Below are 25,888 nucleotides of genomic sequence, written 5' to 3' on the forward strand. Positions count from 1 at the left end.
TAATTAACTTATAATTATTGGCTGAGGTAGGATATTTTATTACCTGCCTCACCATAACTAGATTGACTGATTGATTCATTTATTTTTTCAGTTAACACTTAAGCAAACAGCTCCAGTGTATGTGACACTATCCTGAGGGCTTCGATTTGGGGGCCACCAGTGCGTCGCAGTTCCTCCCTCAGAAGAGCTCATCGTCGGGTGAAGGAAACAAATATACAAACACATAATTCTGCTATAATGTGTAAAGTGATATAGATGATGTGCAGTGGGTTGGGGAAGCTAAGAGTAAAGAGTAGCAAATTTGTCTGGAAGATGTGGGAGGAATGAATAATAATGAATAACATCTGCCATTTATTAAGTGCTTACTCTTAAGCACTTAACAATGGACATGTAGGTTGCCTTCATGCCTTGGCTATTGTGAATAATGCTGAAAAGGGTATAGAAATGTGTGTATATTTCTTTGAGATCCTGATTTCAATTCCTTTAGATATACATCCAGAAGTGGGATTGCTGGATCAAATGGTTAGTTCTATTTTTAATTTCTCAAGGAATCGCCATACTGTTTTCCATAGTGGCTACACTAACCTATATTCCCACTAACAGTATACAAGGATTCCCTTTTCTCACCAACACCTGTTATTTATTTATTTATTTTTTGATAATAGCCGTCCTAATGGGGTGAGGTGATATCTCAGTATGGTTTTGATTTGTAGTTCCCTGGTGATTAGTGATTGTTGAGTACCTTTCCATGTTCCTGTTGGCCATTTGTATGTCTTTTTGGGAGAAATGTCTATTCAGATCTTTTGCCCATTTTTAAATTGGGTTGTTTGTTTATTTTGCTACTAAGTTGTATGAGTGTCTTATATTTGGATATTAATCATATATATGAATTTCAGACATTTTCTCTCATTACATAGGTTGCCTTTTCACTTTGTTGTTTCTTTTGCCTGTGTTTTGATATTCAAGAAATCATTGCCAAAGCTAAAAATCTTCCCCACTATGTTTTCTTCTAGTTTTACAGTTTCAAGTCTTATGTTTGTCTTTAGTCCATTTTGAGTCCATCTTTGTATGTGGTGTAAGAGGAGTCCAGTTTCATTCTTTTGCATGTAGGTATCCAGTTTTCCCTACACTGTTTATTGAAGAGAATATCCTTTCCCCATTGTGTATTCTTGTCATCCTAGTTGAAGATCAGGTGACCAGATATGCGTAGGTTTATTTCTGGGCTCTCTGTTCTGTTCTATTTGTCTATATGTCTGTTTTTATGCCAATGACATGCTGTTTTGATTTTTGTAGCTTTGTAATATATTTTGAAATCAGGACCTGTGATGCCTCCAGCTTTATTCTTCTTGCTCAAAATTGCTTTGGCTATTTGGAGTCCTTTTTGGTTTCTTGTAAATTTTAGGATTGTTTTTTCTATTTTTATTAAAAAGAACATTGGAATTTTGATAGGGATTGCATTGAATCTGCAGATTGCTTTGGAAAATATGGACATTTTAACAATAATTCTTCCAACCCATGAACATGGACTGTCTTTCCATTTAAAAAGTCTTAAAATGTCTTTCATCAGTGTTTTATAGTTTTCAGTGTATAAGTCTTTAGCTTCCTTGGTGAAGTTTATTCCTAAGTGTTTAGGTTCTTTTTTTTTTTTTTTTAAGGGACACAGCACATTTATTTATTTTTTTATTTATTTATTTTTGTTGCGATACGCGGGCTTCTCACTGTTGTGGCCTCTCCCGTTGCGGAGCACAGGCTCCGGACGCTCAGGCTCAGCAGCCATGGCTCACAGGCCCAGCCGCTCCGTGGCATATGGGATCTTCCCGGACCGGGGCACGAACCCGCGTCCCCTGCGTTGGCAGGGGGACTCTCAACCACTGCGCCACCAGGGAAGCCCTAGGTTCTTTTTAATGCTATTGTAAATAGGATTGTTTCCTTGATTGTCTTTGCAGGTAGTTTGTTGTTAGTGTGTAGAAATGCAACTGATTTTTGTATGTTGATTTTGTATCCTGCAACTTTATTGAATTCATTTATTAGTTCTAATAATTTTTCTTTTTTTTTTTTGATCCATTCTTTAGGGTTTCTACATATAAGATAATGTCATCTGCAAACAGATAATTTTACTTTTTCCTTTCCAGTTCGGATGCCTTTTCTTTCTTTTTCTTGCCAAATTACTCTGGCTAGGACTTCTAGTACTATGTTGAGTAGGAGTGGCAAGAGTGGGAATCCTTGCTTTGTTCTAAATCTTATAGGAAAAACTTTCAGTTTTTCACCATTAAAGATGATGTTAGCTTTGGGCTTTTCATATATGGTCTTTATTGTGTTGAGGTAAGTTTCTTCCATGCTTAATTTGTTGAGAGTTTTTTTTTTTTTTTTTTTTTTTTGCGGTATGCAGGCCTCTCACTGCTGTGGCCTCTCCCGTTGCGGAGCACAGGCTCCAGACGCGCAGGCCCAGCACCATGGCTCACGCGCCCAGCTGCTCCGCGGCATGTGGGATCCTCCCGGACCGGGGCACGAACCCGCGTCCCCTGCATCGGCAGGTGGACCCTCAACCACTGCGCCACCAGGGAAGCCCCTGTTGAGAGTTTTTATCAGGAAAGAATGTTAAATTTTGTCAAATGCTTTTTCTGCAACTATTGAGACAATGATGTAATTCTTATCCTTCATTCTGTTAATGTGGTGTATCACATTGATTGATTTGCATTTGTTGAACCATTCTTGCATCCCAGGGATAAGTGCCAGTCTATCATGTTGTATGATCCTTTTAATGTGCTGTTGAATTCAGTTTGATAATATTTGTTGAGGTTTTTTGCATCCATGTTCATCAGAGATGTTGGCCTATAGTTTTCTTTTCTTGTATTGTCTTTGTCTGGCTTTGGTGATGCTGGTTTTGCAAAATGAGTTTGGAAGTTTTTCCTGTTTGATTTTTTAGAAGTTGAAGGATTGATGTTAATTCTTCTTTAAATGTTTGGCAGAATTCACCAGTGGATTCATCTGCTGAAGCCATCTGGTTCTGGGCTTTTCTTTGTTGGGAAGTTTTTGATTACTGATTTAGTCTCCTTACATGTAATTGGTCTGTTCAGGCTCTGTGTTCTTGATTCAGACTTGATAGGTATTAGGTTTATTCATTACTTCTAGGTTGTCCAATTTGTTGGCATGTAATCATTCATAATAGTCCCTTGTGATCTTTTTCAATTTCTGTGGCATCAGTTGTAATGTTTCCTTTCATTTCTGATTTTACTTATTTGAGTCTTCTCTTAGTCTAGCTAAAGATTTGTCAGTTTTGTTTATCTTTTCAAAAAATCAGCTGTTTTGTTGATTTTTTTCCTATCGTTTTTCTGTTTTATTTATATCTACTCTGATCTTCTGCTAACTTTGAATGTGGTTTCTTCTTTTTCTAGTGTAAAGTTAGGCTGTTTATTTGAGATCTTTCTTCTTTTGTAGAAAGAATGTAAGCACTTATCACTATAAAATTCCTTCTTAGTATTCCTTTTGTTGCATTTCATAAATTTTGGTTTGTTCTGTTTTCATTTGTCTCAAGATATGTTCTAATTTCCCTTTTTGATTTCTTTGACCCAATATTTGTTCAGAAGCATGTTTCTAATTTTCATGTATTTGAATTTTCCCATTTTCTTGCTGTTATTGATATCTAGTTTCATTCCATTGTGGTTAGAAAAGATACTTGTGGTGATTTCACCCTTCTTAAGTTTATTGAGACTTTGTTCTATGACCTACCATGTGATCCTGGAGAATGTTCCACGTGTGCTTGAGAAGAATGTGTATTCTGCTACTGGTGGCTGGATGTTCTGTATATGTCTGTTGGTTCTCTTTGGTTTATAGTGTTCAAGTCTGCTGTTTCCTTACTGATTTTCTTTCTGGTTGTTCTATCCATTATTGAAAGTGGGGTACTGAAGTCTCTTATTATTATTGCATTGCTGTCTATTTCTCCATTCAGATTTGTGGATGTTTGCTTTATATATTTAGGTGGTCTGATGTTGAGTGCATGTATTTATATAACTGTTATATCTTCTGGTTCAATTGACCCTTTTACTGTTATATAATAACCTTTGTCTCTAGTGACTTTGAAGTCTTTTTTGGCTTAAAGTCTATTTTGTTTGATATAACTATAGTCACCCTTGCTCTTCTTTGGTTACCATTTGCATGGAATATCTTTTTCTGTGCCTTCACTTTCAGCCTATTTATGTCCTTATATCAAAAGTGAGTCTCTTGTGGACAGCATGTAGTTGGGTCTTGTTTTATCCATTCAGCCACTCTATGTCTTTTGATTGTGGAGTTTAATACAGTTATATTTTATATACTTTATTCTTAAGCCTCAAAGTGAGTTTGAATTCTCTTACATCCTGTTTTGTAGATGGGGAAACTGAGGCTTCAAAAGGAATTTGCTCCCACGTCACATTGCTAGTAATGGTAGAGCTGGGATTTGAACCCTGTCCCTGTTAAAAGCCCAGGCTTTTAACCTCTGCTTTTTCCTATAGAGAGGACAGGGCATTTGGACTGAGCCTTGAAGAATAAAGGCTTGTAAAATGGGGCAAAGAAGGCGGAGTTCTTCAGGCAGAAATGTGGGCCTGTGTGGAGGGAGCAGTGCACATTGGTTCTGGGGAGTGGCAGGCAACGTGGTGTGGCCTGAATGCAGGTCGGTCAAGGGTGTTTGGTAGTAGAAGATGGGACAAAAAGTTGGGGCAGGAGCCTGTAAAGGTGGGAGGCTGTGCCGAGGAGTCGACCTTCATTCAGAGTCAGTAATTTTCTTTTGGAGAGAGAATTTGCACATCAAGCAGATAACTCTGGTGGTACCGAAAGAACTTTTGGCTATTTTTGGCTCGTTGTAGAAATTTTGGTAGGTGCAAGTTAAAAACAAACAAACAAACAAACAAAAAACCATCTAATCACCTGATGGCGATCACTTAGAGGCAAAGATAGTGGGGAATTATCATGCCCTAAAGAGAGCCGGTGAGGGTAGGGGCTGGGGGACAGGTGAGGGCTGCTAGTTTATGGAGGTCCTAGAGGCAGGATGGATAGGATGCAGCGATCACCTGGGTCTGTGCTAGAGGAACAGGGAATCCTTGAGTGTGACTTTGATGTTTCTCACTTATGCACCTGAATAGACATATTTTGTTCAGATAGAAGCTACAAATGTTTGGAGTGGGGTGTGGCCGTGTGGGTGGCGGTGAAGGTAAGTTTAGTTTTATTCATGTTGGGTTTGGTGGTCCCAGGTAGTAAGTGGATAAGTCTAGAAAGGACTTATTAGAAGTTAGGAATGTAGAACTGTAACTGAGGGGCCAGGAGAGCTAGAAATGGAAGATTTGGAGTCAGGTACCATGTAGAAGGCAGGGAGGAGGGTGGAACCGTGAGAGGTCACTAAGACTTGAAAGCAAAAGCAAAGTAAGTGCTCCCAGGAAGGAAGACTAGGGAAAATCAGAGAGTTGAGAGGAGAATAAGGAAATCAAATAACTATATTTCATTTTAAAAAAATACATAAAAATAAAAAAATTTTTTTTAAACTACACTGAGGTACCATCTCTCACTAATCAGACTGGTAAAAAACTGAAGTTTGACATCCTATTCTGTTGAAAGGCTGGTGGGAAGGTGAGACAGTATAACCCCTATGGTTAAGAATTTGACAATATCTAGCAAAATTCCCAGAAATCAAGGAAGCTGTCAAAGGCTACTAGAGTCATGTCAACTAGACACAGAAGCCAACTTGAAGAGGCTCCTACTAGCCAAAGGTGGGACAATCCAACCACCAGTAGGAACAATTACAGTTGATCGAAACACATTAAATAAGTTTACATCCACAAATTTATTATGATACTTAAAAAAAATAAACCTTTTTTCATCCCGCTTGGAAATCAACTCATTCTTTTGAAAATTGGTAGAGACAAGCATTTATTCTGCTTTTCCTGTACAGACTGATGAAGGGAAGTTGGTGAGGGAAAGTCTGTGTTTAGCAGGGATGTTAACTCTTTGTTTATGAATAAATTGCAAATCGTTTTTTTCTAAAAAGAGGTAAAAAAGAAAATGTAGCTTCTTGGAAGCCCACCCAGGTCAGCGCCTTAGAAGGGCTCAGAGGAGTCAGCATTAGGATGGGGGGCAAGCTGAGGGACTCACAGCAGGCTGCCACTGATACCCCTGGGAGCTCTTCCCAGAGGGTGGTAGAGGCAGAGGCCAGATAACCAGTTCTCGGTTGCAGAGTGATGGAGGGAAATGGTGAAGAGCAGAGGCCACTCTTTCAAGAACCTTGACAAGAAAGAGAATAGAAGGAAAGATAAGGTGGTGACTTGAGGAAGAGAATTGAGAAGATTCCCTTCCTTTTTAACAAGAAGATTGGTGATGATTTGAGTATTTTTGTAGCTTGGGTAAAGTAGATTTATATATGAGAGAGGGAGACTGATAAAGCAAGGTAACAAGGTGATGAAAGCACAGGTACTAGAGTCACACAGATGTGGATTCTAACTGGCTTTGCCACTCACTGGTGGAGATGTTTGGCCCCAAGCCTTGGTTGACACATTTATCATTGGGCCCGCTTATGACTACTGTATGGGGCTGTAAAGAAGGTTAAATGAGGTAATAGATGTATGATACAAGACACTGGGGTGGTATATAAGTAAGTGTTTGGTAAGTTGTGGCTGCTGTTATTTTTATTATTCTTTGAGAGGGGATGGATTGAAAACGGCAGATATATGGTAAGGATGGAGCAGTCTGATGATGATTGGAAGCCAGTGGGAGGAGTTTTCAATTTTACTGAGTTAGGGTGGGTTCTAGGATAAGGGGATCAGCACGGGTATGATAAGGGAATGTAACAGGGGTGGTAAAGATGTGCCGTCACAGTGGCATAGGGGCCACTATTGGGGGTGGGGTGCCCATAGGGACATAGTAACTAAAGATAAGAAAAAGGCTGTGGGACTTCAATAAGGGCCCAGCTGAAGCGAAATGTTATCATGGTGCCAGCTGCATGGCCGTGGGTCCAGCAGCAGTTGGCAGCCTAGAAGGAGAAGTAGAGGAGGCAAGAGGGCCATTTTCATCCAGGGCTGGGTGTGGATTGACAGGGTGAGTGGGTTATGCAGAAGGACGGGTTAGAGGGCGTATTGGCGAGCGTGGCATTGGAGTGACAGGTGCGCTCCTTACTGAGTAATGCAGCAGGGGCTCGCCAGCCTGGAGAAAGCACTTGGTCATGGGTTTGGAATCCTTAGCAGGTTTAATGGAAGTAGATATGTGTGCTGTGTAGAAGAACAAGAAATTATGTTTAGGGAACTGTGTTTTGGGGTTTCAGATATTAAGAGTGGTAGAATTCTAGGTGCCAACAAGATCTGGGTGAGGGCAAGTGTTAGAGGCGGGGTGGGGTGGGGGCTGGATGGGGTTGGGTGTGGCTTTCCTGGTGGGAATTTGACACAGTGGGGTGAACCAGGATGTATGCTTCTTGGGGTGATAGGGGCTTAAAGTCAAGTTTTGTATTTCTCAGGAGGTTTTGGGGTGGTCCTTCTTGGAGGAAAAGAAGTATGGAGTGGACTAACTTTTCAGAGGCCTTGAGTAGATTGAACAGTGAGTGGTGAGGGCACGGTATGGGGGCATGGCATAGCCACAGGGCAGAGAGAGCCACTGATGAGATAAAAGATCAAACTTGGGGTGCTACCTGAAGTTCTTTGTAGGCATCATCAAGAACAGAGGAATTTATAACAAAGCTTCTTCCATGGATTATGGATGAAGACCTGTGTATATGAGGAGAGAATGGGGGAGAAATGGCTCCTGTCCTGGGGAGCCCCCAGGTTGATGGATACTTCCATTGATGACCCAAGGTGATGTTCAACTCTCAAGTTCTCCGATTCAGAGGAGGTAGAAACAGGTTATAGAGAAATGGAAATGTGATGTGAGTAGGTGGGTTTTTTTTTTTTTTTAATATGCCTATTCTGCTTGACCCATGTCAGTTACTTATAGCTCAACCTCATTCTCATTAACATTGTATTTCACTATGTAAAGAATTCCAAATTAAACCCTGTTGATGGCCATTGGGGTGTCTTCTGTTTTTCACTGTTGCCAAAAATGCTGTGGTTAATGGGTTAATAGCCTTGTACACGGAGTTCCTACACACTCTCAGGACTATTTCAGTTTGTTTTTTCTCTTTTGAGATTTGTTTCCTCAATGCTATGTTGTGGCAGTGAACTCTGCTTGGAATCCATTCTCTCTAGTTTGGAAATGTGATTTCCAGCATGTGTTCTGTTTGTTTACCACAGTCCTGTGGTAACAACATGGGTTTCACAGAGGCAGTTACAGTGGGATCCCACCTGTACTCGCTATACTGGGTGCAAAAGCCTTGTGAGAGTTTTGAAGCCTTTGATGAAGACGGCGGGAAACGGGGTTGTACAGTGTTTTACATAAAAGCTGAAAGAGCTGTTGTGCCCCGGGACCCTGGGGTGGCAACATTGTTCCTCCCCGGCTTCTCTCTCGTGTTCTTCGAGCCTTCCCTGTGTAGACTCTGAGCCAGAAGGATGCCAGTGAGGTCCCAAGCCCCTCACCTTCCTTGAGGCTGGGGGTAGGACACCTGAACGCTGCCCGATACAGCCCCGACTCTAGAGCCTTCCTCTGAACTCCCCAGGAGAGTTGACACAGCGCCCTTGCCCAGATCCCTGTCTACAAACCAAACGTTCCAGCCACTGGTCTGCATAGCTGCCTATTTCTCGAACACCTCAAAGGAATGTGGGTTTGAATTGAGATCACCTTCTTGGCCAGCTTTGGAGCCTGGGAAAAAAAAGCTGCCTTTGGAAAAAGCTTTAGCTGGTTTTGTGGTTTGTTACTTGCAAGGCCGGTTAATGGTTGGGCTGAGCTTGGAGGTTGTATTCCCCATAGGAGGGCTCAAGCTGGGAGCCCTGGGAGCTGGGAGAACTAGCGCCGCTCTCCGGTGTGTGTTTGTGGTTTTAACTGGGCTCCCCGCTGCCCCCTTCCAACCCCCACCCCAACCCCCCAGCCCACCCACCGCAGCAGAGTGCATCTCTCTGACTGATTGGCCAGGGATTGGGAGGGAGCTGGTGTTCCTGCCAGCAGCTGTGACTGGACAGTGCGGTTGCCTTTTATTTACTGCCACCCACTCTCATTCTCCCCCTGCCTGAGAGAGAAAGGAACACTGTGTTTTAGTTTTGTGATGCTGTCCCAGTAGCTCATGACTGGGTACATAAGAGTTAAGTGAAGAAGCTAGAGTAGACGCAGAAGAGGGGCGTGAGGTAGAATTTGTTGGACAATCTGGTTTCTTTTCTCTAACTATAGGGAAGATACTTAGAGAATCAGTCTCTTTCTTTGTACACACACACACACACACACACACACACACACACACACACACACACACACACACACACACACACACACACACACCCCTTAGCTTTCTCCGACTTGTAACACCAGGGAGGGTGAAGGGCAGGAGTTCCATGTGGGCTGTAGCCATGAACTTGTGTTTCTTGGATATGAGTTCTCAGTGTGGTACTCATAAATGGCCTTCAGGACATTCACCATGCCCCAAAATTGTCTTCAAAATTATGTGTTCACGTGTTTCTTGAGAGAGGGTTCATAGCTTTCATTAGATTCTCAAAGAGGTCTCTTACTCCTGAGAGGAAAGAACCTCTGCTTTGGGATTTGAATCTTGGACTACCAGTAGGAAAAGCAATAGTTGACATCCACTGGGCTCCGACCACACACCAGGCACCACTGAGCACTTTACGCGCATTACTTCATTTGAGCCTCCAGACCCTGTGAGGAGAGTATTATGATTATCCTTTTCTTACTGATGAAGAGGTAGAGGCACCAAGAATAGAACATTAGTCCCAGAATGATGCAGTTTGCTGGAGCTGACACTTAACACAGATAATCTGATTCTAGAACCCTTAGCCAATCATGGTAGGGCCTCCACACCAAGCCAGATAGCTCCATAATGACTCTGGGAGGCAGCCGGCTTTAAAGTCCCTTTCCTTCTTTACTCCACTGCCTGAATTCTAGTATATGCTTCCACTGGCCCTCATTAGCACTGTTGTTAGCCACCTGGTTTCCACATCCCTGGAAGGGTGGGGGAAGAAGGTTGTCTCTGGGAATTCGGATCTGTTTAATTTTGAATCTTAGTTCCGTGACCCAGCTGTCCTAAGTGTGAGCCCTGGAACCAGGAATATGTGGCCCTTGCCTCAGGGTTACCATGAGCATAAAATAAGATGATCATGTACCTGAAAGAACTTTGGAAGACATGAATGCTGTGGGCTTATGTGTCAGGATAACGACATCTGTATTTTCCCACACAGGTTGGGCAGCTTCAGACCTCAGAAGGATAGCACCCTCCTGGTCCAAAGGGTATGAGACCTGGGACTGTTTGTCTAAGCTGCCTGTGGTCAAAAGTACATTCTGGACAGAAGAGGTGGTGATGTAACTGGGCTCTGTGTGTGTATTGAAAAATCCCTCTTTGCTCTTTCCTCATTTCGGGTTTGTCCTTTGAGTCAAGTCAAATATTTATCGAGCATTTCTGAGTACAAAAGTAGTGTATTAGAGACTTGTGAGGGATACAGAAGTAGAGCCCCTTTCCTTATGGAGTGTGCGGTCTCATCGAAGAGCAAGGACAGCATGAGTGTATACGAAGGGAGACGTGTGGTAAGTTCAAGTGCAGGCCACAGTCGGTGCTGCCCGGAGGATTTCAGGAGAGGGGGGAACTCTGGGTTGAAGAATGAAGGCAGGCAGATCAGGCCGAAGGCTTTGAACACTTTGGTTGGTGGAGCTGGGGGTGGTGGTGTCGGTTTGGGGATGAACACCGAGCAGACTAGGGGGTCCAATTTCAAGATCTGGGAGGGCCCGGAGTTACTGGGAGATTCTCCCTAGCATGAGGAAGCTGGATCTTTTGTGGATGTTCAGGATGGGTCAGAAAGGGGAGCCAGATGCCAGTCAAATTCTTTGCTCAGTCTCTGAGCATATTGCTTCTGCAGCTCAAATGAAAATTAAATGTGTTATTGACAGGAATTTTCGAACAGTTGGGCGAGGCTGGGCAGACTACACACCTTGTTTTCCCTGTTGGACTTGCTGCATGGGGTTTGGGTCAGAGTAGTGGGAAGATCACATGTTGTTACTTCTCTGTTTTTGGTAGCCCCTCGTCCCACATACGCAGCTGTCCCTTGACCGTACAGTGAACATCGGAATTGCTTAGTACATACTTACTTTTTATTTGGTAGGTGGAATTGGGGAGAGCCAGTCTCTGTAACAAAGTCTAATTTTAGGTAATAGTTTCCACTTTCTCAAGCACCAACCTTTTCATTTGAGTTGCTAATATCTTTCTCCTTTCCTTTCTGAGGGTGCCCTGTTGTAAAAGTGCTAATTACTAATATTCTGACCACAGGGTAGCAGTTGTGAGGAGCCTGTATCATCCATAAATAGAATCATCAACACTTAAGTAACTGAAAGTAGGCTCTTAAGTTAAACACAAAAACCTGTTTATACCTTTATAAACAGCCCCACTATGCTCTTTCACTAATGTTTTTCTGCCTTTCCTGTAAGCCTACCAGGGGGTGGATTGGTACACACAGGGGCCCAGGTCAGTTCCAGTGTGGTGTCTGTTCTGGCCTTAGGTTCCTAAGAGAAAGACTCAATGGTTACAACAGTGGGGATGGTCAGAGAATACTTCAGAGGGAGCCTGGCTCATGCCCTACAGGGGGGCAATTGCCTTTACTTGTTCCAAAATTGAGGTGAACCATTTCTAGGGGAGGAGGGATGGGTAGGCAGTCTAGAGCAGGGTTGACAGCTTTTATTTTATACTTTCCAAGTGTCTATATTGTTTAGATGTTTTTCACCGAGGGCTTTTTATAACAATACAAAAAATTATATAACAATACAATAATAATAAATAAAAAGAATAATGTAAAAATTAAGTTATGGTACTACAAAGTTAAGTAATTAAATACAGGTGGAGAATAGAATGGATTAGAAGTCCCAGTTTGTTATGACAGTTCTACAAATATTCGCTAGCTTTATGACTGACTTTTCTCTGTTGTGGAGTCCAAGCAGAATGACACCCTTAACTCCAGGCTGCAGGTATTCGGTACGCGTATCACCTCAAATGGCAAACAGGATTGTGGATTCTGCAAGGAGCATCCTCAACAAGTTTATACCCGATATCTATATTTACACAGACCACATGAAAGGAGTCAACTCTGGGAGGTAAGTGTCTGTGCGTTTTTGGAGCCTAATCCCCTAGCCACCCTAGCCTTTGTCATACTCCTGGTCTGATTGAAGCTAAAGTTGCCAGCTCTGAGGTTGGGCAGCCAGAGGAAGAATGATTCACAGTTTTTTTCCTTCCAACTTACCACCATTGTCAGCAACAGGCATCTTTTGAGCACCTATCACATGGAAAGCGTCACGGTGCCCAGTGTTGGGTGATGAGGGGTTGAGACGCCAGCCTAGGGGAATTAAAGCCCAGCTATTAATAAACAGTGCCGCAAGCTTTAAATCCCATCTGTCCTCTGTTCCCACAAAAAATTAAAGTAAACAAGTTCTTCCATCCTGTGTGAATAACAGTTTAGGGGAAAAAATCCTTTGTTGGTTTAAGTGCCAGTCGGCTTCTCTCTCCATCAAGGGGAAAAACACCCCTAGAGCCAAAGAAAGTTGTTATTGCAGATTTGAGTTTGGTTTAGTTAGAGCCTTTGCAGAAGACCTTACTTTAGAAAATAAAAAGTTAATGATGATCTGTGTAATGAAAATATCTGTTTTAGGCTTTGGTTGTATATTTAGAAACCAGCGAGTTAGGGAAGCAGTTAAAACCTAATTTTTTATTATGAAAATGTTAAGTATACAGAAAAGTTGAAAGGATAATACAGCGAACACTTGTATATTCCTACTACTTGTAGTTAACAATGAATATTTTGCCAAATTTGCTTTCCTTGTGCGTGGGTTTTCTTTGTTTTTGCCTAACCATTTCGACGTGAATGACAATATCTTTACACTTTGAATCTGAAGTTTTCAGGTTGTGTCTTCTAAAAATAAGAACATCAGAGACTGACTGTTGTGGGATAAAAAATCAGTTTTTTCCTAAGTTGTACCACAGCTCATCCTTTTTCATAGCTCTTCTGTCTGAACTTTCTTTAACTTCAGGAAAAGAAGGAAAAAGAGGGTAAAGGAGGGGTGAGTGTGTTATGGGATCTCAGACCTTCATGAAGCCCAAGGGAAAGATGCAGGTGACTCTTCAGAAATGCAGCGGTGGCTCATAGTCCAGAGCAACAGAGGTGGTGATGTCAGAGGTTAGAGTTGGGAAAGGGTTTGTGTGCAGAGCTGGCCCTTTTTCTGGGAGTTGGAAACGTCAGTGATGGTCCCAAACCTTTGGTGTATTGCTCAAATACCATCAGTGTTTTCCTCATTCATAATGTGGGAGTGATAACAACTGCATCCCTAGGTTACTGTAAAGATGAAAAGGTCACATATGTAAGCCACCGGTGCAATGCCTGGCACATAGTAGGTGCAGCAGAAATGGTAGCTGCTAATGCCGTTATTTCCTTTCTCTTCTCTTCTTGACCACAGGCCTGGAACTATGTGTCAGCTGTTTTCTGGGGAGAGGGGATTACGAGGGATGGGGGAGGATAGGTAGCGGTAGCAGCTGTCTGAATGGCCTGACTCGATAGTGCCTTGTCGTCCGGCCTCTCACTCTACACAGAAGCAGAGCAGACCTGAAGGCCATGCTGCCTCCAGCTAGAGTGTGGCTTTTTATAATGCCATCGACTCAGCGGACCCTAGTGCTGGTCAAGGCGCATACTTGCTAATAATGAGTAGGAAGCTCACACGTGGATGGAGATGTGGGCATAATGTAGCCTTGTGTTATCAACTCCAAGCTCCACTTTAAAATTTACCTCTAAAACCAATGCATGGTGGTAAGTTTGTGTTCCGTTTTCTAAATCTCAAGCTACAGTTGACTAACGGTGATCTTCCTTCTCCATTATGAAATTATAAAGTCATGGGTAGGTATTCTCTTCTAATTCAGTGAAGTATCCACGTAAGTTAGGCTTACTGAAGTCTGGGAGTGAGAGTTACGTGTGGCCATGGCTTGGAACCTTGGTGGCCAGCAATTTTCGGTGGGCTGTGCCAGCTCTTTGTCCAGTGCACATTTGTCCAGTGTGGTCCCATTTTGATTCTCACAGTCATCTCTCAGTCATGAAAAATCTAGTCCCTCACCAGTTGGAAAGTTTTGGAGGCTGTTATTTGCAAACTGTACCAATGTGCATCTTCAGTGAGGTCACTGGTGATCAACTACATTGTCAGCATAACTTGAAATAGGCCTGATAAAACACATACCCCAAATTGGGGGGCGGGGTGGGGATTGGTGTAGAGTACATAGAGCTTAATATGTTATTGTGTTGTTTTCTGTAAAACAAATACAATATCAAATGGAACGGTCTTGATTAAATATGAAGTTCATTGCAATAAGTACACACGCCTCAAAAATTTCACATGCATGGAAAAGTTTAGAAGTTCTTAGGAAATGCGTGTAAGTGGGTTAGAGCAGTGATGGTGGCTTATCTCCCTGCATTTTCTCCTCTTTATTTTGGCATGCCACAGCCTCTACTGATGAGCTGGGTGCCCAATCCCTCCTCCTGGTCAAGTGACTCATCAGCAACTTGAGATTGTGCTTTAAATGTCCCATGATGATGCTTGGTGGTACGGTGTTAGATTGTAAGTGTGACTCAGAGTGCCCTGGAACCGGCATTCTCACTGCACCCTCTTGCCTTGGCAGGTGTTATTAATCCTTGGCTACATAGACAATCACTTTTTTTTAAAAGAAATTAAGGACTGACCAGTATAGTTCCTCCCTATTGTGAGCTCATATATAGTACATTTGAAACATAAATTTTATGCGTCATTTTTCTGAAACAAATACTTTGGCTGGTTTTGTGCTAGATGCATAGAAAGTGCTTCATGAATATGTATGTTGGATTGTGTTAAAGGAGGCTTTATTAAAGCTGTATTGTGCTTGCATGTGGAGTGTACTGCTGGAAAGTAGGTACGGTCGACCCTGGAACAACGCTAGGGTTAGGCGTGCTGACCTTCCCCGCAGTCAGAGGCCTGCGTGGGACTTAATGCCGTTGACCCTCCACATCCTCAGATTCAACCAACTTAGGATCACGCAGTGCTGTAGAACGTATTTAGTGAAAAAAGTCTATAAGTGGACCTGTGCCGTTCAGACCCGTGTTGTTCAAGGGTCAGCTGTGTGTGTTTAAGAGGTACCGCGCAGGGTAGACGTGAGGTGTCAAATCTGGAAATTTTGTGGAGAGATGCTTGTTTTTATTGTTTGTGGACTGATTTTGTTTTGCACCCAACTGGTTGTCACTAAGCCTCCTGAGAGCAGGGACTCCTGTGCTTACCATGGCGCCCCAGTTCCCGGGTCTGTGGAAGCTTTCCCCCAAATGTTTGTTGGATGTACACGTACGTGAGTCATTTGTGGTCCTGGAGAGGTGTTAAGGTCTGGCTGTTGGTGGTTGAAACACACAGGCGAGAGCATGGTGCTGGCTTGTTGATCATATTAAGTGAATTCTGAGTTAGAGATGTCCCTTGGGGACAAAAACATAAAAGTGTGCCTTCTCTAGGCCCTTTCTCCTCGTGTGGTATTTCTCATCACGGGGGAACAGCCTGCTGTCTCTCAAGGAGAGCTATAATCAGATGGTCTCCAGGCTGCTTGTACTTCTGGGCTGGTTGTGACTGAGGGCTGAGCGAGTGCCGTGGTGGAGAACTTGCGAGGGCTTTGGAGTCTGGAAGATCTGTGTTTGAAGCGCATCTCAGTCTCTTTCTAGCTGTATGGACTTGGTGCAGGTCGCTTGATTTGTCCATTTCCTCAGTTGTAAGGTGGGGATGGTATTATTTACTCTGCAGAATAGTGTCGAGCCCCTACCTCAGAAACTAGGGCCTCTATATGTTGACTGTTACAAACTCTCACAGCAGGATGTTTTACAATGTAGTGAGTGGGGAAAGGTAAGGGAGAGCTAGGGGAAGGGAGGGCTGAAAAGAAAAGCAATGCAAAATTTGCATCACCTTTGGTTCTGTCACGTGTGTGCCCTCACTGTGTCATGTATATGTCCAGTGTGAGCTGGGAGGGACTCTAATAAGACCTGATGTGACCAGACAGAATGCCATCAAAAAGATGTTTGTCTTCTCTTTTTACTGGTGAATGTGAACCCCACTTCGTGTGCTACTCAGTGTCTGTGCCTTTGAATCCCCAGGTCTCCGGGCTTTGGACTGTGGCTGGTCGCTGAGACCACCAATGGCACCTTCCTCAGCGCTGAACTTGTCTCCAACCACCAGGGCCAGGGGGCAGCGGTGCTTCCTGAGGACCTCGGCAGGAACTGTGCCAAGCTGCTCCTCGAAGAAATCCATAGGGTATGTCCTCTGCTTCTGCAGGTCCAGGAGAGGAGCCATCAGGAAGCAGTTCTTTGTCTGTCACTTTTATTCGTTAGCAACTTTCTTCCTCTTTTAAGGGCTTCAGTCAAGGAGTTAGCCTCTTCCTACCCTTTAGACAGTTTAGCATTAACTAGCTTAATGGATTGGCTAAACTAGTCAGTGAGCAGAGGCCCAGCCCCACTGGTTTGTTACATATGGCAGGTAAGTTTTTTTTAATATATAAATTTATTTATTTTAAATGTTTGGCCGCGTTGGGTCTTCGTTGCTGCACGCGGGCTTTCTCTAGTTGCGGCGAGCGGGGGCTGCTCTTCGTTGCCGTGCCCAGCCTTCTCATTGCCGTGGCTTCTCTTGTTGCGGAGCACAGGCTCTAGGTGCATGGGCTTCAGTAGTTGTGGCTCGTGGACGCCAGAGCGCAGGCTCAGTAGTTGTGGCGCACAGGCTTAGTTGCTCCGCGGCATGTGGGATCTTCCCGGACCAGGGATCGAACCCGTGTCCCCTGCATTGGCAGGCGGATTCTTAACCACTGCACCACCAGGGAAGTCCTGGCAGGTAAGTTTTAATGATCGGGAGGGCAGAGAACTGGAACAGAGTCATACAGGAGAGAGAAGGTGAAAAATGAAGCAGGTTAGGCAGTGATTGGCCAATTGAAGAGCACACATCCCCTGGAGCAAAGCAGGGACCTTCTCTCAGCCCCGTGTCGTTGCCATAGGGGGATGGGGGCTCATTCTTTTCAGATTTTTCAAGAGAAGCTGGAAACCTGGATTTGTGTGTGACGTTTAATTCAGATAGAAAACAGTGTCAACAGGCTCGATTTTGTAGGATGCTTGGGAGCACATAGAAGAGTGTCTAGGGAAGGCCAGCCTGTGTCAGAGCACAGTAGGGGCTTGGGAAGAGGGGACAAAGAAAAGATGACATGATGCTGAGGACAAGACTGCACTGATTACCATTTTGCTTCTGCTGCCCTACTGGTGGGACACGGCGTAGACCAGTCTGGCCAAGCCTGTCCCCTCAGTTGCTACAATCCTTTTTCTCTGTTGATCCGTAAGAGCAACATGCACATATGTACACACACACTTTACTCTGTTTCCCAGGGACAGCTGAGGCGACCCAAAATAAGCAAGGAGGAAATTGGAAGAAAAGGAAAGATGATGGCAGGAGAAGTAAGATAAGCTGCCTGAAAATTCATTCTTTAAGATCCCGTATACTTGGTTAGAGGAGCGTCACAAACCTGTCTCCAAGATTTCTGTTAGTCTACACCTCAGGAAGGGGAAACCTTTACCTTGACATGCAGAATCCAGGACAGGCTCCAGGGATGTTCAGTCCTCTGCTGTGGATGCACACTGGGGCCCACATTCTTAAACTGAGCACTAGCAAGAATTGGTGTCCACAGGTGATTGGTTCCAGGACCCCTCCTCCCCCCAGTGGATACCAAAGTCCCTGGATGCTCAAGTCTGTGTTTCATTACTCCCCCCCGCCCCCTCCCCCCCCCCAGTATCCACAGGTTCTGTATCCGCTGATTCAGTCATCTGAAATTGAAAATCAATCTGTGGTTGGTTGAAACTGTGGATGTGGAGGGCCGACTGTACTCTGGGTGATTCGCTATTGGATGGTGTAGAGTGTTTGTAAATTGTCTTTTTTCTCCAGCTGAAGAGCTGAAGAGCCTTTCATCTCTGTACTATCTGTGTATTTATTCTCAGTTATTAGACATCTCTGTGGTTCTTTCCTGAAGTCTTCTAGGAAGTTTTGCTCTGTTTAAAGTCGCAAAAATCACACGTGAGCCCAGTGAAATAAAATCAGTAAGGCTGGTACAGTGGTGATTTTGTTCTTTAATTCTTCCTTTTGCCACTGTAATTTATTAATCAGTGTGGCAAGGTGATGCCTGGGTCATGGGTATTGATCCCTGCACAGGCCTCACTAAGGAAAACAGCTTATTGCCACAGTCTACTCCCCGGATCAAAGTCAGCATTTTTGAAAATATCTCATTGGTCACAAGGTGGAGCAAGTAGGAATGAACTGTTTCAAAGTTCATTAAAATTTCCAGCTTATTTAGTGTCTATCTAATTAAATGGAAGAAAAAGGACCTATAACTGTGTCCTCAGTAGAGGGACCTCATTCCCTCTACTCACCATTCAGCTAGGAAATAGTGGAGGAAGGAAATAGTCTATCACAAGAAATCCCTCTGAGCGAGGAAATATGTTCTAATAATTCTTGAGCAGTCAAGATCTGGCCTCAGCTTTTTCAATGCAAAGTCTTTCCAATGTTTGATGCTAAATTTAGTGATTTTTGAAAGATGGATAGTAACTAAAATTTGGGAGTAAATGGAGTAAATGTCCAAGAGGTTGCCGTGCCAGTTACTCAGTTCAGGAAGTTTGTCATCTAGATATTTGTGAAGAAAGACTGCTGGAGACACATGTGGGTCCCTCAGCTGCTATTGACTCATGCAGGTTTCCCTGCCTTGGTCCTGGGGTGGCCGGCAGGCCTTCTCTCTGACTGTGGGGACACATCCCTCTCTTTCCAGTGGACCTGGGGGATTTGGATGTATCCCATTACAGGATAGCCCAGTGGGAGCCCCCGGACACAGCTGGAATATGGGTTTTGTATCTCCGTAAATGGCAGAGTAAAAGCCTCAGGGTGAAAGCACAGCCCACCAGTCCCCAAGAGCGAAAACATGCAATCTGGATTAGGTTATTTTATTTTACTTTTTCTATACTCTAGTTAAGTTCTGCTTTAAACCGTTCAGTAGTGGCTGGACTGAGTTTTTTGTTTTAAGTCATTAAGAAAACTTCTTTTGTGTGTGTCTATGATCTTTAATTGCTAAAAGGATGAAAATGCATGCAGTTTTTATAATAATTCTTTGTAAGTCTGTGATGTGACATGGTTTAAATAAGTAATAAAAATCCATCCCCTTTGGTACCGTTTATTTATGCCAAAGTTTTAATTCTCTGATCTAATTCCTCTTGTTCCATTTTTGTCTCATCAGTTACCAAGCCCTCTTGATTCTGTCCCAGGCTTTCTGGAACTGCCCTTTCCTATCCTTCTCTCTGCCCCCATCTCCCACCCTCCTCCCTTCCGTTCCCCCCTCCCCCGATATAGGTACTGGCTCTCCCTACTTGCAGAGGGGAAATCCTTTCCATACCCTCTCCAGCATCCTCTTCAGCCTAAATCTCCCCCTAAAGCTGCAATCTGATCTTGGTACTCCTGTGCTCAGAGACCTTCACCAGCTTCTCACTTCCCCAGGATAGAGTCAAAACCCGTGGCCCAGTTAGAAAAGCCCCACCTCAGTCTGCCTACTCCACGTTATCCCTGCAGTTCCGCATACTTCTCCGCAGAGAGCAGACAGCCACTCTCAGGCTGGCCTCCTGGTCCTTGCCAGCCCTGGGTTGTATCTCCCCCATCCTCCTGCTCTTCCTCCCTCTCCAAACCCTGCTTATCGCTCCAGGGCCAGCTCAAGTCCCCACCTCCCCAAAGCCTCCCTCTGGTGCCAGGGGAGTGACAACCCCTCTCGCACCACCTTGGCAGTCCCGGTGCCCACAGCCCCCAGCTGCCGCGTAACTTCATCTTCACCTTCACTTGTTACTGGTTCCTGCTCATATTTTGTCTTTGTAATGAGATTGAAGCTACTTTGCACAAGGCTTGTGTCCTGCTGTCCAGGCGGCCCCACCACTTCCTCTGTTGTATCCTGTACACAGACCCTAATATATTTACTGCAGTAAAATCTTGGTTCAGTACATAATAAAAATCAATTGAGGGCTTCCCTGGTGGCACAGTGGTTGAGAGTCCGCCTGCTGATGCAGGGGACACGGGTTCGTGCCCCAGTCCAGGAGGATCCCACATGCCGCGGAGCGGCTGGGCCCGTGAGCCATGGCTGCTGAGCCTGCGCGTCCGGAGCCTGTGCTCCGCAATGGGAGAGGCCACAACAGTGAGAGGCCTGCGTACTGCAAAAAAAAAAAAAAAAAAATCATTTGAGAATAGCAACATAGTGCTATGAAGCGGAGACTGAAGAGAACAGTTTAATTTTAGGCAGTCTTATGAAAAGGAGCAAGTTCTGTAAAACAAATAGTTTTGTTAAATCTTCTTATATTAATATATTTTGTTATATATTCTTTTATTCTCCATGGGTCAGGTTTTCCGTTTAGATGGAAATATATGTGCTGGAACTCCTCTCGTCCTAAAATTTGCTAAATGAGATAAATATTGTTCTTTATTAACTCAGGTAGATGAGGAAGAGCAGTAGGTTTCATAAAGGCTGGCAGTAGGATCCACTTCTGATTTTCCTACTCCATTGTCCTCAATGAAGTCTAACAGCAGAGAATGAGCGTCTGTACCTGAGAATCAATTTATTCCCTACCCTACGTGCATTAAAAAAGGAGAGAGGTGTACCCACGTAAGCAGCAGCGGGTGACCAGTTATCCCATTCCAAGTCTGGGAGAGTGTAGCCTTGAACAGTGATGTGCCATGGTTAGAAACTGGATTTCTTGTTGTGAAATATGCAAAGTATGTAGACATTCAAGGTCATCCTGCTTTCAGTACGTACAGTGTAAATTTAAGTTGTTGTAAATAAAGTTATCCCAGAGAGGATGATCTGAAATAAAGACATTCTTCAAGGCACAAATGGAAGCAGCAGTAATGCCTGCATCAAGCAGAAGCAAAATGGCTGAAGTGGTTGAAAAATTCGAGAATGAAAGAAGAAAGGCAACCAAAGCAGTTGTACTTCACGAGAAAGTTTTTGAAGAGAATTTTGTCCTGCTTATTGATTTGGAAGAACAGGGAAAATGGGGGAACATAATGCATAAATAATAAGAATGGAGGGATCTGGTCTGAACAGTTCTCCAGTTCTAAGGCACACAGGAAGGGTTAAAGAGGGGAATCTAAAGTGACATGGCAGGCAGTTTCTGAATGTCATCGAATGTGTTGTAGGTAAGACCCTTGAAAGGGAAAGGTCCTCTCATGTCAGATTAGCTGTGGTGTTCTATGACAGATTAAATAAGTAGAAATGTCACTCACTTAACCCTTGGTAATTATGCATTGCCTATAAATGATTATGCTTTTTTGCTTTTATGTCCTGCTATGGCTTTAATTACAAAGGCAAAGTTTCATTTTTCACTAGATATACCTCGGTAAACTTAAATGTCTATTCATTCTGATAGTCTCAGCTCTTACAATTGTTTTGATTAACTGTTAGTTTAACCCCCTACAGTTACTTGATATGAGGATAACTCTTTAAAAGACACTTATTCTGTTTTATTATTGCTTGAATTTTGCCGTCTGCTCTTCTGTGGTTCTGATACTCTGGGCATCTGTGTCTGTTTTTTTTTTTTCCCTCTGTTTTGTTGGTTTCCCATTATCTGGTTTGGTACAATGATTAATCCTTAAAGTGTTTGTGTTTACAGGGTGGATGTGTGGACTCGACCAACCAAAGCCTGGCTCTGTTACTCATGACCCTTGGACAGCAGGATGTTTCCAAAGTCCTTCTCGGACCACTCTCTCCCTACACGTGAGTTGTTTTCTTTCAGCCCCCTTATGCTCTCCAGTTTAATCCTCCAGTCGAACAAAATGATGAGCACTATCCTGTTCCCACCTGATTATGCTGATCCTTAAATGCGCTGGAGGTTGTCGCTTTCATCTGGCATTTAACAAGGATTTTGCTTTCCTTTCTTTCCTGCAGTTTCTTCCTTCCCAATTGTCATTTCTGTGTCATTAAAACTGCGTGATCTATACTAGACAGTTCTGTCTGTGCTTTAGATATTGTTTCCATTTTGGAGGTAAACTCCTGCTTCTGTTATAGCTTGGGTTTTATTGTTAGTTTTTAAAAATCCCTCTTTTTCCTAGCTTTAGCAAAAAGGACTGCCTTTTTGTCCAAGAGGCAAAGTCCATAGTAACACCACTGGACTAGGAGGGAAATGCAGAGGTGAGTTTGAGGCCATGAGATGTTATTAGAGGTTGACTGTTGGGGTATTAAAGCAGGCATTCTCCAAAAAAGAGCAGGTCCTCAGAAGACTTGAATTCTAAACAGCACAGTGAAAGAAGCACTCCTGTTGATAGTCAGTGAGGTTGCTGTGAAACAGCCTGTTTGAGCACTGACATCTCTGTACATGTGTCTATATACTTGAAGATCATTCTGTGGCCACCTGTGGGTGGGAAGCTGGCGGAGGGAATGGGCCTTGGGTTCGAGGACATATTCAGGTAGATATGAGACTGAACTGTCCTTTTTCGGTTATCATGGTACCGATGCTGTATATCTGAAAGGTACAGTACTGTGATAACTGAAGAATGGTGGTGCCATCACATTGAGAAAGGGGCGGGCACTGTAGAGGGGGCAGTGTACCATTGGACCCGGGAGCTGGGAGTGTAGAGACCAGGAGATCCTTTTGGAGGCTTTTTTTTTTTTTTTTTTTCTGTAAGTTGGTGGTGGAAGGCTTTTTGGAACAAGGAAATGGAAGAGAATACGTTGTTAGCATTGCGGGAAGACTGAAAGCAGGAAACTGGTGAGGACCACACTATCTCCCTATAACTTGTGTAAAGTATTTCACAGGACAGGAAACCTGAAATTGAGTAATCCTAAGTGGCATGCTGACATCAGGAATCAACATTGCCCAGAGAGACTTTGTAGTTAAGACACTTGGAGAGGAGGTGAGGGCTGGGTGCACGGCACCTTAAGTGTAGAGATTGGCTTCCCAGCGAGTTTGCTGCAAGTGGCTGACAGCCGTGTGGCTGCCACAGTGCCCTTCACCCTCTTAGCTGGTCTCATGGCTGCTGCTTTCCCAGCCTTGGCTTCAGGGCAGCAGAAGGCCTGGCTGCTCGGGCAGCATGAGGCGGTGTCTAGAAATGTGTGTGGTCGTGGGGCATGGGGTTTGGCAGAACATTATGTGAAAAATGGAATGTATATTTTTCCTTGACACTTTTTTTTTTTTTTTTTTTTTTGCTTTTAGAGATTTTTTTTCAGTTTGGCTACAGGGCCTTGTATAATCTTTTTAAGTCAGCAAACTCTGTGGAGACCATCAAGATGTGACTGGACATTTTTAAAAGTTCCTGTGTCCTTGACACACCCCCTCACCAAACATTAATTGCAGTGTCTTGTCTTCCAGAAACCTTGCCTAAAATTACACATCTCCTGGGAAAACAAAGTGGTCTGCTCTGAATGGAGCTTTACAGGAGTGGGACAAATTACAGAATTTTGTGTTTTGAGCCCTGGGGCTGGGACTTGCAGGACAGTCTTCCTCTGGATCACCTGCCCCCCCAGGACTTCCTGCAAGAGGGGAGGCCAGGGGCTTGGAAAGGGCAGCCTCCCTTCTTTCAGTGAGCTAGCGCAAGGGAGGAGGAGGGAGTTTCTTTTTGAAAGCTGTATCTATTTGGGACCCTTCTTGCCTTTAATCATTGTGGAAAGCTCTAGAAGCCCAAAGAGATGAAGGGCAAAGGCGGGAAGAAATAGGCGTGCTCCAGGACAGGCAAAATTATCATCCTGCGTTTGCATACAGTTAAGGGTAAAAAGGACAGAATCCACCGTCAGGATGATCATGGTGAGGGAACAGCTTATCCTAGTTGGATTCAAGAGCTTTGGAGACCATAATATCACACGTATTTTTATGTGCAATTAAAATCATAAAAATCTGCTTTCTGTAACCTCAGATTTCTAAAGAAAACCAGAAGCAAGACCCTCCTTGGTTTAAAGAAATGTATTTTTTCTGGCAGTTTGCATGTTTTGATTTGTATAAATAGCTTTTTAAATGTCTATTTACAGAGCACTGGGATTAAGCAGGATAGTGTTTTCTAGCAGTGTTGCTTTCAAACCCTTTCTGGAAAATAAGGGTCTTTCTGTTTTTCCCCTTTCCTCCTCTCTGTTTTACTGCAGGACGTGGCTGGTAATGGTTTTCTGTGTTACTTGAGAAAGTAAGTCTATATGTGTGAAATTCTTTGGGAAGGCCAGAGAGGTTTTTTTTCAGTAGAATAAAATAGTATTGGATAACATGCTGGTATGTGGAGAATCTGTTTCTTTTCAATTTGCGGAGTTTTAGGTGGTTTACAGGTAGTGATGGTGGTTCTCCTTGCCCCTGAAAAAGCTTAATTTTACAGTTTAAGGATGATGTATACTTTATTTGAAAGTAGGAGTATATATCAACGAGTGTCTTAATTAGCACTTTCAGAAATTGTTTATGATCAGAGACTGCGGTGACCGGAACTTTCTGCGTTCTGCCAGTGCACAGGTATTGGAGTCCAGCCTATCTGGATTTCAGTTCTGGCTCTACCTTGCAGCACTGGGAGACCATGGACAAGGTCTTTGGCATCTCCGAGCCTCAGTTTCATCCACAGAGAAAGTGAATGGTCCTGAAGTCATGGGCTTGTGAAGGTGGAGCGAGGCTTAAATGCAGTCGGGCACTTAGCTCTCCCAGCAGCGCGGTGTGCCTGGCAGAGCTCCATCAGTGCTGGGCGCACACGGACATCCAGTCTCCTGTGAAGTTCACTTTGAACACCAGGAGGCCTGGTAAACTTGCTTTGGGTAACCTCAGGCCTGAAGTCGGCTGTAAACCGTCTGCTCATCTATCTAAATCTGTATCCACTAATTTTTATTTTTCTTAAAGATTTTTTAAATTTTTATTTATTTATTTATTTATTGTTTTTTAAAATTTTTGGCTGTGTTGGGTCTTTGTAGCTGCACGTGGGCTTTCTCTAGCTGCAGCGAGCGGGGGCTAGTCTTTGTCGCAGCGCGTGGGCTTCTCATTGCGGTGGCTTCTCTTGTTGTGGAGCACAGGCTCTAGGCCCACAGACTTCAGTAGTTGTGGCTCGCGGGCTCTAGAGTGCAGGCTCAGTAGTTGTGGCGCACGGGCTTAGTTGCCCCACGGCATGTGGGATCTTCCCGGACCAGGGCTTGAACCCGTGTCCCCTGCATTGGCAGGCAGATTCTTAATCACTGCGCCATCGGGGAAGTCCCTGTATCCACTAATTTTTAAATTTATGACTAACTTCCTGCAGTTACATTACTAAACAAACTACACACATCTTATTTACTGTTCCTGAGAATTCTGTAAGTGGATGTTTATTTAACAACACTTAACAGTGTTCGCTGTGGGCCAGATGTTGTTTTACGTACTTTACAAACGCGAACTCTTTCAGGTTTCATGATAACCCCACAAGGGTGGTAAAGTTGTGAAGGCAGGTACACTCCATTTTACTGGTCAGCGGATTGAGACACAGAGTGGTCAAGTCGTGTGCCCAGGGTCACACAGTCAGCACCTGGGGTTCGGACTCTGACGTCTCATCCAGAGTGCACGCTTCCCTGACCCACTGTGCTGTTTAGTAAAAGCTGGGATTTCACACATGTTATTGGACTCCAGGCACCTCCCTGCCTGAGCCCAGGGTGCCCTGCTGTATCTTTTCAGAATCCTCGTTTCAAATTGTCATAAAATGATCTCCTTCTGTCTTTCATTGGAAGTCTAAAATAAACTACGTCACTTTGTTTTATTCTAGTTTTAATAAATGACCTCTTTTCACT

General features: G+C 43.8%; 1 protein-coding gene across 3 annotated transcripts in view; it reads left to right on the top strand.

Annotated features, from left to right (window-relative positions):
* The window catches only part of RCL1 (RNA terminal phosphate cyclase like 1), a 55,010-nt gene that overhangs the window by 22,718 nt on the left and 6,404 nt on the right, over nucleotides 1–25,888 (top strand). Inside the window, exons 1-4 of one of the 3 annotated variants that reach the window (XM_060014699.1) lie at nucleotides 10,488–10,629; nucleotides 12,022–12,183; nucleotides 16,224–16,380; nucleotides 21,792–21,895. In XM_060014699.1, the coding sequence (XP_059870682.1) occupies nucleotides 12,032–12,183; nucleotides 16,224–16,380; nucleotides 21,792–21,895 (413 nt within the window). In that variant the 5' untranslated portion in view covers nucleotides 10,488–10,629; nucleotides 12,022–12,031. Of the gene's footprint in view, nucleotides 1–10,487; nucleotides 10,630–12,021; nucleotides 12,184–16,223; nucleotides 16,381–21,791; nucleotides 21,896–25,888 lie in introns of those variants that run through there. The other 2 variants (XM_060014700.1, XM_060014698.1) reach the window with 2 other exon arrangements.

Source organism: Delphinus delphis, chromosome 6 (assembly GCF_949987515.2).
Source record: "Delphinus delphis chromosome 6, mDelDel1.2, whole genome shotgun sequence".
Classification (NCBI taxonomy): Eukaryota; Metazoa; Chordata; class Mammalia; order Artiodactyla; family Delphinidae; genus Delphinus; species Delphinus delphis.